The following is a 15,810-nucleotide window of genomic DNA, read 5'->3' on the forward strand; positions in this document are numbered from 1 at the left end:
TGTACCCAGATTGAATCAGTGAATTAATTATTCCCCTATACAGGTCCAAGGCAATTATTTCAGCAAAGGCGCTTTCTGCTGCATGAATATGTCGCATAATAGCCTCCTGCAAGCTTGTTTAAACTGTCGTAGTGTTTCGCCCGAAGACACTTTAATTACAAAGCAAGCTGAAGTGAATGCCAACACAGACAGTGAGCCTTTGTGTGGCCCATAATGCACAAATGCTCCTTTAGTTACGCTTCACGTCTTAATCACTGGTGTTGAAAGGTATAATAATGCTTGTAATGCCTTATTACATTCAAAACAATCATTTATTAGCTGTTTAGTTGGGGATTAGGGCAAAAAGTAGTTAAAAATGGAAAACACACAAGCGCACACACACACACAGTAACCCCAGGAGGACGTTTTTTTTTTTGTTTTGTTTTTTATCAACACCAATCTGCTGTTGTTTACCATGATGTCAGCTCCTGCAGGGGGCAAATAATTTATCACATTCATGGAGGATATTAAAATGACTAGGATAAAGGTTCATTGCACTAATGCTACAGTTCCTAGCAACACAACTCGCCACAATTCCCACAACGGGAATTTATGAGCCTCCTCTATCCGTCGCTTTAACAGAGTGCTGCTTTGGAAATGAACAGCGAAGTAAACACAGCGACTTCCCAGCAGCTCTGAGCAGAAAGACAGATTTATGGCTTCTATTGGTCTGCTGCCAATCACAGCCACAGGGTTTAAATCTCTGCTAAATGGAGCTCACGTCTATAAGAAAAGCAAAGCAACCGGAGCTGCAGAGTGAGGATCTCATCCAGGAGGAAGATGAGATTAAAAAGGTTTGGAGATGCTGAAGTCCTGAATGCAGATATTTAAGTCTGAAAAAATGTCAGGATTTGTGACGAATGATGAGGAGCGATGAGGAGCGAGTTTCAGCTGCAACAATGAAGAGATATTAATCTTCACTAGCATAGAAAAGGTTGCTGATTGAACACTATATAAGTTATGCTAGTTATATATAATGTTAGTTGGGGCTGATTGATCTGCCTGTATTCATTCATTCATTCATTCATTCATTCATTCATTCATCCTGAGAAACACTCTGTGGTCAGTTTCAGTGTGGATCCAAAGCCGATCTTAGGAGCAGCGGGTTCGGAAGAACATTCTGGATGTGACGCCAGTTCATCAAACATTCACACACCTTCGGGAAATTTAGCGGGACGCGCAGTGGCTTAGTGGATAGCATGTTTCCCTCACATGTGCAGGTTTGGGGGTTTGATTTCTGCCTCTGCGCTGTGTGGAGTCTCCCTGTTCTTTAGGGATTTCCTCAGGGTTCTTTGGTTTCCTTCTCGGTCCAATAGGCTGATTGGCATTTGTAAACTGTCTCTAGTGTTCTAGAGAGTCCCTAGTGATAGACTCAGTGATAGACTGTCATGGTGCTGTGAATGCTAGTGAAATGGTGGTGTGTCCAGAAACATGCTAGAAGTTTAATATTTCTCAATGATGGTACATCTCAAAATGTTTCAGTTCCCTTTATAAGGTGACAATTTGCAAGCGATTTACAACCTATTTATTAATTAAAGAATGACCAAATAGTTTTTTATCTATTACAAAACTATTTAGTTCGTTATCACTTACATTATAACAGCTATAAACAGTCTTTTCCTTATCAGCATTGTTCCTCATTGTTTGACAGGTTCATGGCAAAACTTTTTAATGCTTGAGGATCATTTCAATATACTTTTTTTTTTTCAACAAAGTCTGTTTAAAATTTCTATGCTGTGCCAGCAGTTTATGGAGGCAGAAGGTCAAAGTGTTAAAGCTGAAAACGTTGTCCAAGCAACACTAAACATATGGTACCATGAATGTAAGACAAATAACTTTACAGTACATTAAATGTCAAAACACTTCTGTACCGTTTATCCTACACAGCATCGCAGGGAACCTGGAGTCTATTCTGGACAAGGTCCCAACCCATCACAGGACACAATCGCACACACTCAATCACAAGCACACACACTATGGGCAGCTTACAACACATGTCCGTTTTTTAACTGGGGGAGATAACCGGAAAAAACAGATGAAACACTGAAGCATGGGTGTTTGTGCAGAACTAAGCCATCGTCTCCATGCTTTAAAGCGTATATGTAATGATTTATACATGACAGGGCGTGCGGTTATAGGAAAATAATCACGCAAGGGGTTAGGAGCTAACACTGTGAGGCTATTATCCTGTAAGCCCAGTGTTTAATTCCTCTCAAACCATGTTTTTTCTCCTAATCTATTATAACAGCTTGTTATTTATTAAGGGCAGACTCTATATTTATGTCTCATATTGTTTGTGAGGTAAACATGCTCACCACTAAGCCACCTGTAAAAAATCATTCAGTTAACTTTCCATCGCCAAGACTTAAGACTTTAAGACGGCAAAATCGCATACAAGACATCGTCTGATGCAAAGCCTAGGAGTAAAGCTGTTGTGTCTCCAGATGGACTTTTCTTTGAGATCACCGCTGAACTTTAAAATGCCAGTTTTTTGTTTATAAAATTGTAAAATTAGAAGCACATTTTTCCTTTTTATCGCCCTAAAATCACACCGAATGCAGATTTCTTTCTCTTTTTTTTTTTGCGCTCTACTGCGTTCTAACCCAAAAATGACTCCCAGGGCAAACAGCGGTCTTTTAAATGGGGCATCAATGATCTCTCACGCTGTGCCTCAATCACTGTTTCTGCAAATCTGCTGAAGCACGGCTTGGAAAGAGGGCTAGATTAAGCAAAGAGGTCTTCAGTGCCCTTCTCAGTCCACTGAGCAAGCAATTTTACGTCAGCCAGTCTACGCTGTTGATTAGTACCTATTATTTGTGTGTCTCCAAGCTCCACTATAGCTTAACACTCTAAATATGATGGCCCTCTGAAACGGTCCCTGCTATGAGCAAAGAGATTAGAGCAGCAGGTACAATTTTCCTAATACGAACACTCAGTGCTGGAATTAGTCTGCCGGGGTGTGTGAGCAGCATGGCGAAATGTTTACTGAAGCAAGCAACGCTGTCACATTATATTAGAACCTCGACACAGCAGGAGCACAAAAAATAGACTGTCAACATCACATGCTTTCCGTTCTATATATAAATCAGATTATGTTGTTGATTCACGTCAAACGCTGACCGACTCTGAATGTTCATTTGTAGTCTTATTTGCACAGGATTAGTTTTGCTAAAAGACCTTCCATGATTTCCCTCCCATTCCTGACAAAACTACACACCAAATGATCTTTGTATTCTTTCAGTGAACTCTATGTTCATCTGATAACAAATCCATATAATAATAGTCCTAACATCCCATCTGAAGCTCCTGTGTACAATCCTCTACATACTGAATTAATGCCCAAGGATTTAAATCGATAAATCCGTTACGTTGCGCTGTCCATGGAATATGCTTCATTTGTGTTCGTTATGTTGCCTAGCGACCAAAGCTTTCTCTTGAGAGACTCGATTGCAAAGGCAGAAGAGTTGTTTATAGGCAATATTGTTAATGATAAATGATTTCTTAAACACTGGAAGGCAATAAGCCAAAAAATTTAAAAAATATGAAAAAAATTAAAGATACACAAAAATATGTGTATTCAAATATCAGCAGGAAAATGTCAAAATAAATTCATAAATAAATTAATTAAAAAAAAACCCTTTAACTTTAAATTTGTTGATTTTATTTTGCAAAAGAAAATGATTTTATACTGTAAAGTGCAGAACCAACAACCTGTGAAGAACAAGAACCATAAACAAAAATCACAGACTATGAGCGCGCACACACACACACACACACACACACACACACACACACACACACACACACACACACACACACACACACACACACACACACACACACACAAACACACACACACACAACGTCAACAGCAGGTGAAGGTGATCAGTGGGACATGTGACACGTTGAGACTGATGAATAACAGAGTTCAGTTTCAGTTCCAGCATAACCAGGTCACAGATATAAAGCTAGTTTATATTCACGCATCATGCTGCCTGTTCATAGAAATAATGAAATACGCCATTTTGTTATCAACTAATGTTAAATTCTGCCAAATAAATACACATCTGTAAATGATTTGACTGTTGTTTCTTTCCCAAGGCGGAATGGAAATTGACGTAGCAGACATTTTCAATCAGTAAAAACAAATGAATTATTGTACAGCCGCAACGTATCAACTTACGAGACTTTTTCAATCAGTATAAATAAATAAATAAACAAACAAACAAATAAATAAATAATGCTATCACCAATCCCAGAGTCTTATATGAAATGAGTCAGGACTCTGTTAGCTTTCAGTCTGAGACGTTAGTCTTTTCCTCTGTTGATAATCTTACACAGAATTTTAGTGGTTGAAGATAAACACCTTCAGATTTCAGATGATTATGAACAAGCACTCGGGGCGTCTCAGGGAGAAGAAACGGGTTTGATATCAACATTTACTTTGAAGATCCAAACATCTTGTGTGGAAAAATGAGGTACAGTATTTCACAACCACCAGTGCATGTGTTATAATCTAAAAACAATCAACCAACCAACCAAATATAAAACACAACATTTTCTTAACCAGTTCCCAACTGACATTAAGAGCTGTTTTATTATTTATGACTGTTCAAATCAAGAAAAGTACAAAATACTGAACAAAATAGGGGAATAAAAAAGTGTTTGTTCAGTCTTGTTTAGGGGCGACTTTAAGGACATTCGTGGCATGTTATATAGTAGATATTTCCATAGAGAACACAAGGAATTGAATTTTTCTTGATGCCAGCTGAGATTAAGGGAAAAAAGTGGAAAAGTGTTGTGTGGTCGTGAGTCGGGAAGTTTTCATCTCAGCACAAAACAGACCAAACAAGTGGAGAAAAAAAGTGAAAGCAGTTGACATCAGTTTAAAAGTCTGATCTGAGATGCCGAAGCCGTACACATGATCCTGCCGGGAAGCCGTATAAGAAGAAAAGGTGGATTTGATCAACGGGATTCTGAACCTGTTCCTGTCTAAGTCACATTTTAGCCTCCCGTGTCAAGGAAGCTAAGATCATTTTCCTGGATTTTCTTAAAAGTATGATTGACGGCTTCTTTGACATCTGTTTCTGAATGTGTGTGTGTGTGTGTGTGTGTGTGTGTGTGTGTTGCTGGGATTACTACAACACAGGGAGGCTTGCAGCTGTAAACAGCTTTCTTTACCACCTGCTCCTGTCACCACTGAAGCTGTTTAAAAAGGATATCTCAGCTACAGAGACCCGATGCCATTAATCAAACATGGAGAAAGGAGAAAAAGACGTTTCTGGAATTAATTTGCCATTTTTTGAACCAACTAGGACAATTAATTGTGCGCTCAGGTAAAGGAAGCTACGAGAAGATACATTGAGGTGTGTGTGTGTGTGTGTGTGTGTGGGGGGGGGTGTTGGATATAATATAAATGTTCTGCATTTTATGCTGTAAAGCTGCTTTGAGGCAATGTCCACTATTAAAAGTGCTTTACAAATAAATCTTTATTGAATTGAATTGAATTTTGAATTCTGTTTTGAACAAATAATAGTAAAACTACAGTTTATGTTTAAATCGATGTCCCATGGTTTTGAAGGATAATCTGTCCAAGCACTCATCAACTACACTACAGCCTATGGCGAAAGTTTGAGTTTGACATTGGTGGGGACATAATTTATTTGACATTTGTGGGGACATAATTTATTTGACATTAGTGGGAACAACATTCCCCGTATTTTGTGCATAAAACTGTTGTTATAAGAATACTTTCTTCCTCACATACCGGTAACCTGCATAATCACGTTACATATTGCTTCATACAACGGAATCTAGCTGCAGCCGACCTCAACACATTAGCGAAAAAGACAAAGCCAATCAAACAGCGACGTGGGTTAGAGAGGCAGGACTCAAAAAAAGGCAAGGGCCAATCCTTTTAGAGAGTTGAGCTACAGAGGCGGGATTCATTGCAGGGCGTAAATCTGTTAACCGTTTGTGTTCCACAAGTTGCGTTATTTTCATCTTATTTAATGATTCCTGGATAAATGTTAAATGAAATAAGTAAAAAAGCACAAGACACAGACGGATATCAGTGGTTATGTATAAATATATATAGGCTTGGTCGAATTATTGCTAGGGACAATTGAGTGTTCCCTGGATATTGGTAGGGACATGTCCCTACCGTCCCTACCCAAATCGACGCCCTTGACTACAGCTCATCTAAAGTTCATTCGTAACTTCTCAGGTTAAGACGCTCCTCCTCTGATGTCCTCCATGCGACAGGAAGTAAAAGGTTCTCTGTAATCTCTTTACTCGTCTCTATATTTAGATAGATCCCTAAGCTGCCGTCAGGTTTGTGTAGATGGGGCCTTAGTGTGGCGTGACTATTGGGTTTTTGTGTGAGTCGGTCATGCAGTTCAACATGATGTCACTCCGAATTCCTGTTTCAAAAGGAAATAGGTCAAGATGCGGAAATAAATCGCAGGTATAAAGCCTTTCTTGTGTGTCTAAAATTTCAGTTTTGGTATTAAATCCTCATGAGCTCATGACTCAAATCTGCTTAGAGCCATGAAGAGAAAAAGAAGTACTGGTGTATGGTTGGAGTAGAGAGACAGAGAGAGAGAGGGAGAGAGAGAGAGAGAGAGAGAGAGAGAGAGAGAGAGAGAGAGAGAGGGAGAGACAGAGAGAGAGAGAAGGAGGGAGAGAGAGAGAGAGAGAGAGAGAGAGAGAGAGAGAAGAGCTGATGGAGAGGAGAGAGAGATGAGAGAGAGATAAGAGAGAGAAAGAGAGAGATGAGAGAGAGATAAGAGAGAGAGAGAGCTCTCCTCTCTCTCTCCTCTCTCTCTCTCTCTCTCTCTCTATCTCCCTCTCTCTCTCTCTCTCTCTATCTCCCGCTCTCTCTCTCTCTCTTCTCTCTCTCTCTCTCTCATATCTCTCTCTCTCTCTCTTCTCTCTCTCATTTCTAGGAAGAATACTATCGATAGGTGTTTTTCCGGTGGTTATTGAGACTCAAATTGCGAGAAGAATTTTTCAGTACAACTCTTATCTTTTATCTGTCAGTGAAGCAGAGACTCATGGGAAACCCTGTGTGGTGCTGCCTTGAGGTCTTTTGTTGACTTTCTCATGAAACCCGATGAAGGCTTTCCTTCACACTCTGCTCACACACTGCTCTTACAAATGACAATGGCTTAAAAAAAAACCCTAATGGTGAGGCTTGTCAAAACATTTCAACCTTCCAGCACCCCATCACTGGCTTTGCCCCCTGTATCTTCACCTCTCTCCTCTCTCTATCAGGCTGTCAGGCAGCACAGAGCTTTTGCTTTCACTTGCTTCCTTGTGCCGTGCTCAAAACAGCGCGTACGTGCCGAGAACCTCGCCGGGGTCTGTCTTTCTCCTGTCAATCTATCAATCGCGGGGTGTCTGAGCACCAGGTGGTACATGGATCTCAGTGTCGGAATGTTCTGGACCCCCGCCAAGAGCATCAGCGACACACACAACCTGTCAGAGCGGACCAGTACGGCCGCCTTTACAAGGTCTCGACCCTCTGAGCAAGAACACAGTGTATACTGCACTATAAATGTTTCGTGGGTAGTTTAACAATGATATTCAACACTCATTGTAACAGGTCTCAAATAAAATATGTGCCAAGAACGTCTCCGCTGACAGGTACGAGACTTAATACGGCTGTAATGTCAACAGGATGGACGCTACGGCTATCGATAAACTTTCCTCTTCCATTCACAGAGTAAAGGGGAAACACTGTGAGGGTAAGTTCGACCTGACCCGGTGCCCTGGCAGAGCACAGAAAGCCATCTCACTGTCTGTCTTTCTGCATTTGTGTGCACAGGCTGAATCATTAATGCCAAAGTGTTTTCAGTCTCAGAACAAACAGCCCGAGGCAACAGAGCTCTGGACACCAGAGTACAACGTGCACAGAAATGAAGCCTTTTAATGGTTTATGTTTTCATTCGAATTTTTGTCGGTTCGAATAAATATGTGTTTAGACGCCGGTCAAGTCACTGATTGGTCGGAAGATTCAGACATAAAAGGTTTTATATTTGTTTAAAAGTAGTTGATGGCTTACAGATCAGAAGCTTGTGAGTGCAAATCCCAAGACAACTTTACCTGGGGGCTCAAAGAGCAAGGCCCTTAACAATCAAACCCTCGGTTGTATAAATGGGATAAATAAATGTGAGACGCTCTGAATAAGAGCCTGTGCCAAATGATGTAAGTGTTAACATAATGTAATCTCACAAAGAACAGCTCTTGTTCTTTAATACGCACGACGAGATACTCATTCACTTTTTAAAACGTGTGTTGAGATTTAACGTCTACTCAGTGACATGGTGACTTTTTCCTGTTTAAATAAAGAAAAGCATCTCTATAGTTTTTTTGTTCTTTTTAACATTTAAGGAAGGAGTCTCCAGTGTCAGTCCAAGACTAGCTGAGATTTTTGATATAAAAGCCTGATATAAAATGTAAGACTTTTTTGAGGTCAAGTGACCAGGTCAGACTTCTTCAGGAGTAGTATGAACACTCACATCTGGGCCACTTCCATATGTGGTCCTGAATCAGACCCAAATCTGATTTTTTCCAATGTGGCCGCAGTGTGAACAGCCAAGGCGGATTTGATGCGACTTTTACGTTAATCTACATCGACATTTGTCACAATTATGTGCCGGCGAAGACTTTTTTTTTTTTAAAACACACACCCCTTACCAGTTGCCACGTTTGTGTCACGTTTTCGCCGCGCAAACGTTTATTTTTATTTATTTTATTTTTTTGTGCCGGCGAAAATGTGACAGAAACGTGACTGGTAACGTGTGTACGTGTTAAGAGTGTTATATAAAGTGGTTACGCGGCACATGTTTGCATTGAATCCATCACATTATAGCATTACATGATATGTTTGCTTGCACCAGATGATACAATACCTCCTCCATAACCTCGCCAACTTTTTAGCGCAACGGCGTGCTGCGTGTGACGTCATTGTTATTGTTCGTTTGCGCATGCGGGTCAGTTCAAACAGCAAACTGTTCACACTGGTATCTGATATAGGCCACATTTTAAAAGGTAATGTGAACAGCCAAAACAAAAAAATCAGATCTGAGCAAAATATCCGAATTGAGCATTAAAAGACTTGCAGTGTGAACGTGGCCTTAGTGGCTGAAGATAACACCATAACACCTTCAGATTTTAGATTTCCCTTTTTTGTAGAACTTTTCTATGTATATACTGCCACAGTACACTGGGGGAAAACAGAAATACTTATGAAAAACTACAAATTCTTAAAGTCCTGAGTATCTACTTTAATATAAACCATTAAACACCGGTGTAGAGAAGGACATGACAAAGACATTCAATGATAAAAATGGAAACAACAAAAACAGGCACAATTTCCATTTTTTTGGCCTCTTTCCTAAACACCACATTCAATAATATCTCTTAATGCTTATTGACTCTAAGCTCCTCATGGGTTTGATGAACATCTCCATAATTCCATTCACGCTTCTAGATGAATCCTTTTCTAGATTAATAAGACTATTGGAAAAGTTGTACTTTTAGATGAATATCCTTTTTTCTGAAGTGATCATAAAAGAGACGTTTTCCATAAAGGAATCACGAGTCATTCACGTTCACTTAACGTGAGTCGTTGAGTCAGAAAGCGAGTAACCCAAATGAAGATTTAAGTTTAAATGATGACCGTGTGGTCAGTGCTGCCCAGGTCTGTGTGCATAAAAATAACATCTCTATATATCACTAGAAGTCAAAAGAAAAAGAGAAACAAAGGGATGATTCAGGCCAAGAATCAAGCTTTTCTTGTGAATCAGAACACGAAATCAGTGCAAAGAGATGAGAAAATCTGCATCAAAATTCACCAAAGATAATGACTCCAGAGAAAGACGGAACTGCCATATCATGGCCCAGCAGACCAAAACTGACCATCACGCATACTGTCTGGATTGTTGCCATGGTGACGGTGTAAAAATAGAGAGATGGACTAGATATTGAGATTATTTCGTTTATTTTTATTTCTCATGCTGAAGTAACTGATCCATCGCAAGTGATCTTACTTAATTAAATCATTTCATTTTACCCGCTGTATGCAGTAACACCGCGGAAACTTTGTGTGACTTTGCGTGACACTTTACGCCACGTGGTTTCCGTGTCCCTAACAAGCCGCATACGCTGTACTTCGCTCCAGTTTCTCCGAAGGAGACGCCAGCTTAGGAGTGGGTCACCCGAGATGGCGACAATACAGAGGTCATTTTCCATTCCCTCAGCCTCGACGTACTTTTTCTCCTCATGAATATTGATCCGCTTATGCATTATGCAAACAGGTTGGATTCAGTCAGACCGCACAGCTGCAACTCTTTCGACAGGAGCCATAAAGCCGCAGCCCTTTTCTGCTCGACGCTCTGAGTTTTCTCGCCGGCTTCACTGCACCAATCGCACGCAGCTCAAAACGACTCTTCACTTTTCTTTTCTCAACACCACATCCAACCATTTCCCTTAATGCTTATTGACTCTACGCTCCTCCAGAACACCATTCACGCTGCTAGATGAATGGTTCTCGATCTACAGGCTTCATCGTCATCCTGAGTTTTTTGAGATTGTGTCCCAGATATTTGATTACAACTGTAATATTATTGTACTGTGACGTCTGAAACCTTAAACAGAGATCTTTTTGTTCCCGGTGGGTTTCTATTTTATCTGAAGTGCAGAAACTTCTAGAAAAGATGCCTTTTATAAAAGGCATTTTCCACAGTTACAGTTTCTGATTTCTGGTTAATGATGTCATAATTTGTATCCATATACAGTTACAGTTAAACCTGTTGAATGTCCATGACATTCACTCGATACATAGCTTGTTACAGAGAAACCATCCCGTTCTCCGTGTTGATGCTTTCCTGCGGCAGAAAGCTTCAGCTCTACCACTGGCTGTTACAAAGCAATGACACTAGTGACTCCTTCTAAAAATCCAGAATGGAAAACATTTACTCGAGGAATTTATCAGTGCATTTTTCTTTTTTTACCTTTTATTATATACTTTTTTTATTTAACTATCGTTGAAATCCTTTTTAAAACATCTCTATCTATCTATCTATCTATCTATCTATCTATCTATCTATCTATCTATCTATCTATCTATCTATCTATCTATCTATCTATCTATCTATCTATCTATCTATCTATCTATCTATCTATCTATATATAGATTAAAAGATCACAACAGAATAACTTTATGATGTTTTTATCTTGCTAGATATAAATGAACAGTAAAAGCAACACTAATTCATCAGCATTAATACTTCTGTTTGGAGTCTCATCACTTGGAGGCTCCTCCTCACTTCCGCTTGTCACTTAGAGACCATGAAGCTGGCTTTAGACTCTCAAATCTAGATCATTGAACAGCTGAAAACGTCAACAAAACAGACTTCATTTTTTAAACTAGAATTCGTTCAGAAATTGTGCTGAAGCTCAGGTTAACATGTTGTTCATGAGCTCCTTGTTACACAATGGCACTTACAATATATTTTAGAATTAAAGTAAATGATTTATAACCTCTCTGATGTCACCAGATGAGAAAAAGGTTCTCTTTTTCTTCCTCATATCGTATCAGGGACTTTTTCCCTCACCACCGTCACCTCTGGCTTGCTTCTTTGGGATACACTTAATGTCACAATTATATCTATTACGTTCTTATTTTTTATTTTCCTACTGCTTTTTCTGCTCGTGTCTATTGTTATATGTGCTACTAAAATAAAACCGGATTGAATAATAATATAAACCTGTGATTTGAATCACGGTCAGCTTTACAAGTAACCTGATCAGAATCAACAATTCAGCTACTGCATCGCGGTCTTTTCCTGAGGGCTCGAATAAAAGTTTCTCTCCAAGATAAGCTGAATAAATCCCGACCAAACAAATGCAACAGCTCGCGTCTGTCCATGCAGCCTGGTGACGCATCAGATCACGTGACCAGCAGAGATGAATCATGCTCAGATCTCAACCCTGACCTCTCCACATCCATCATTCATGTCTCTCTCATGATGAACTAGTTGAGCTTTGACCTCTGTGATTCAGCGCACGTTGAGCCTTTTCTGTTCCGCTCGCTTTCTATATCAACGTGTTAACGAATGACACAGAGGTCATCGGTGTCCCATTGACTGCTGTGATTGAAATGCTTTCTAGCTCACGCTACACGTTAATGCAGAATCTACCGAGGACACAGAAGCAACGGACGGACGTGTGAGGATTTCTGGAACAGACGCTGGATGTTGTGGTGTTGTGCAGCGCGCCCTGCAAATCTCTTTATTTCAGCTGAGGCTTTACTGAAGGCTGTAAGTGTTCAGGATCTGAGGCTGATTTATTCCTGCTGCTGCAGGAGCTCTGACTGAGCTGTAAATAAGCTTCAGCGAGGTGCAAACAGCTGAAGAATCCGACATGGCATCCCTGCTAGGTTAGGCTAACAGAGTCAGAGAACTGCAGGCTGATGGAGGTGATGGTATCGTTGTGACGGCTAGTGGACAGGCTAATGGAATGGATAGGTTACACAATACAGCAGATCGCATCATGTTAATCGGCTTATAAACACAGCTACTGTCTTAATAACATAATGGAAAAATCAGCAGAAGGTCAGCTGGATTAAACATGACTTTTAATGACAACCAAAAACTAGCAGGCGATCGATCCAACCACTGAGGGGATAAAATCTCAGTGCTGGTCCCAAGCAAGGATAAAAATGTTATAGTTTCTATGTTTATAGATGTTATCGTTTTAGTTGTGTCAAAATGACAATTTTTTCTTAATGTTTTTTTTCTCATAGTTGCTCACAGAATGACAGAAAAACTTGGACAAATGAGTTACTCTCCTGAAACGCATAAAGCATCCTGTTAGCTGTTTAGCATCGTAATGAAAAGCAGGATTGCTCTATACGGATTGCCGGTTTGATTTCTTGCTAGATAAAAAAGACATGGTGCATACCTTGAATCAGGTAGCTCAGTTTTATTACCAATGCCAACCATGTCATTTATTCTCTTCAGATACAAACACACACTCAGTCAATGTGGAGAGACGATGAAGCAGTGGGTGATGCAGAGGCCTGAGGAGATTCTGTGAGCCCTGAGCAATGTACATGGTTGTAAAGTGTGTGCTTGTGTGTGTGTTGGTGTGTGTGTGGGTGAGTGTGTGTGTGTGTTTGTGAGTGTCTGTGAGTGTCTGTGTGTGTGTGGGTGAGTGTGTGTAAGTGAATGTGTGTGTCTGGGTGTGTGTGAGTGCGTTAAAGTGTGTCTGAGTGTGTTTCAGTGTGTGTGTGTGTGTGTGTGAGTGTACTGTAAGTGTGTGTGGTACGACTCACCAATCTCACAGCTCTCTCCTGTATATCCCTGTGGGCAGAAACACTGGAAGCCTTCGTCATGAGGGAGACACGTTCCTCCGTGCAAGCAACTGCATCTATCCATAGCTGTAGAGTCTAAACACACACACACAAGCGCGCACACACACACACACACACACACACACACACACACACACACACACACAAACAAACGCATTGCTCATTAAGTGTAGTATCTCCCAGACAACACTATAAACACTGTCATGACCCGGTGCTCATAGCAATAAAGACGAAATGGGACGCCGTTAAAACAAACAACGCTTTAAAGGGGCCTCTGACTTCAGCTCATGGACGTCTTTTTATAATACTGAGCTGTGTGGAAAAGCACCCATCAGCCATAACATTAAAACCACTGAGAGGTGAAGTGAATAGTGTTGATTATCTTGTTACAGTGCATGAGGTGGGAGATATCACACAAGTGAACAATCTTTCTGTGTTAAGTCATTGATTTGTTCGTGTTTTGGTCTAGTTGATTTGTTCAGGTCTTGCCATTGTTCCTTGTTTTTAAGAATAGAAATCTCACCACCTTGATGAGCTCCTCGGCACGAAGTCGAGCGAATTTCACTTTACTTTAGCTCTCACCGCCGAGGTACAATAAAGAGGTTAATTGTATCTGGCGTGGTGTTTGACACTCTGTCTGTGTGTGTAGAGACAGGTAGGTTTTAGAGAAATAATGTGAACATGGTGCTGTTATCAAGCAGCCACCACTAACTGCTCTAAAGTCCAAATGAGTTGATTTCGCGAGAAAGGCAGAGAGCAATTTCTGTCTCAGCGACTGGGTAAGAGCGCACACACACACACACACACACACACACACACACACACACACACACACACACACACACACACACACACACACACAAAACAAGCACACACCAGAGCAGGTCTGGCAGCAGTGCTTACTGGGGCTTGTAATGGCTTTCCAGAGGTTCAGTGCTCTGTTCCCTCTAATGTACCTCTGCGTGTTGGATGAGCTCTGCCTTTGACCTGCGCTGTGACAAACCTGTCTAAACAACTTGAAGTGCAACTACGCAGTTTCTCAGATGCTCTGCTGTACTCTGCACTCTACACACATTATTTGTGTGTGTTTGTAAGAGAGAGAGAGAGAAAGCTTTTTTCAAAACAACTTGCTTTTGAAACAGAAGAACATCTATTCCACTGTCTCTGAGAGGGTTACTTATGGTAGACCACACTGTGTCCCACACACACACACACACACACACACACACACACACACACACACACACACACACACACACACACACACAAATACTCACACACACACACACATACACACACACACACACACACACACACACACACACACACACACACACACACACACACACACACACACACACACACACACACACACACACACACACCCTTTCCCCTTGCACTGCTATTAGATAAACAGCATTTTGAGACACACTCAATGGCAGCAGTGCGCTTTGACTAAATTGCACGAAAAACACATTTGCAGATTTATACAACAACAAAAACACAGTCCACTTTCCTAGCTAACACAAATGACTAGGATTTTGACACAAAAACACACCCCTAAGTCTGGAGCTCACTTTACACTAAAACACACAACATCATCAAATGTGTGTGTGTGTGTGTGTGTGTGTGTGTGTGTGTGTGTGTGTGTGTGTGTGTGTGTGTGTGTGTGTGTGTGTGTGTGTGAGAGAGAGAGAGTGAGTGAGTGAGTGAGAGAGAGAGAAAGAGAGAGAGAGAAAGAGAAAGAGAAAAGAGAGAATGAGAGAGAGAGAGAGAGAGAGAGAGAATGAGAGAGAGAGAGAGAGAGAGAGAGAGAGAGTCGGTATTCAATATTGTATTGTGAAGTAACACTATATTCAACCGCAATCTTTAAATGAACAATTCATTCCCTCACATTTCCACCTTGTGGATCCATGCATGATGAATCAAGTCTTTTCTCAGAGTAATGACAGCATCCTGACTAGTAACCTGAATCGTCACAGTCTAAAATGTTCAGTAGAGTGTAGGCTGTTATTGGAACAAGTGAAGGATCTAGCAGAGATCCTCCAAGTACTTGCTCATAATCATCTAAAATCTGAAGGAGTTTACCTTTAACCACTACAATTCTGTGTAAGGTTATCAACAGACGCAAAACACATGTCTCACTCTCAAAAGCTAACAGAGTCCTGACTCTTATGTTTATATCAGATTTGTGACTGCCGATAAAATTATTTATTTGTTTACACCGATAAGTCGATTTCCGTGGGAAAGGAACGACAATGTACTGGTTCAATGGGTTAAATTATGGTCTGTGGTCAGTTGGTGCATAGTTAAATGAAATGACAAGAATAGAATAGGATCTTCTTTACATTGCACTCTGTACAGTAACCGATACACCAGGGATGTTTGAA

At 40.6% G+C, this 15,810-nt stretch overlaps 1 protein-coding gene across 2 annotated transcripts in view; it reads right to left on the reverse strand.

Annotated features, from left to right (window-relative positions):
• Positions 1 to 15,810, reverse strand: part of ncana (neurocan a) — a 72,930-nt gene that overhangs the window by 9,649 nt on the left and 47,471 nt on the right. For both annotated transcript variants that reach the window (XM_027150424.2, XM_027150425.2), the window contains exon 9: positions 13,382 to 13,495. In XM_027150424.2, coding sequence (XP_027006225.2) covers positions 13,382 to 13,495 — 114 coding nt within the window. The remainder of the gene's footprint in view (positions 1 to 13,381; positions 13,496 to 15,810) is intronic.

Source organism: Tachysurus fulvidraco, chromosome 22 (assembly GCF_022655615.1).
Source record: "Tachysurus fulvidraco isolate hzauxx_2018 chromosome 22, HZAU_PFXX_2.0, whole genome shotgun sequence".
Lineage (NCBI taxonomy): Eukaryota > Metazoa > Chordata > Actinopteri > Siluriformes > Bagridae > Tachysurus > Tachysurus fulvidraco.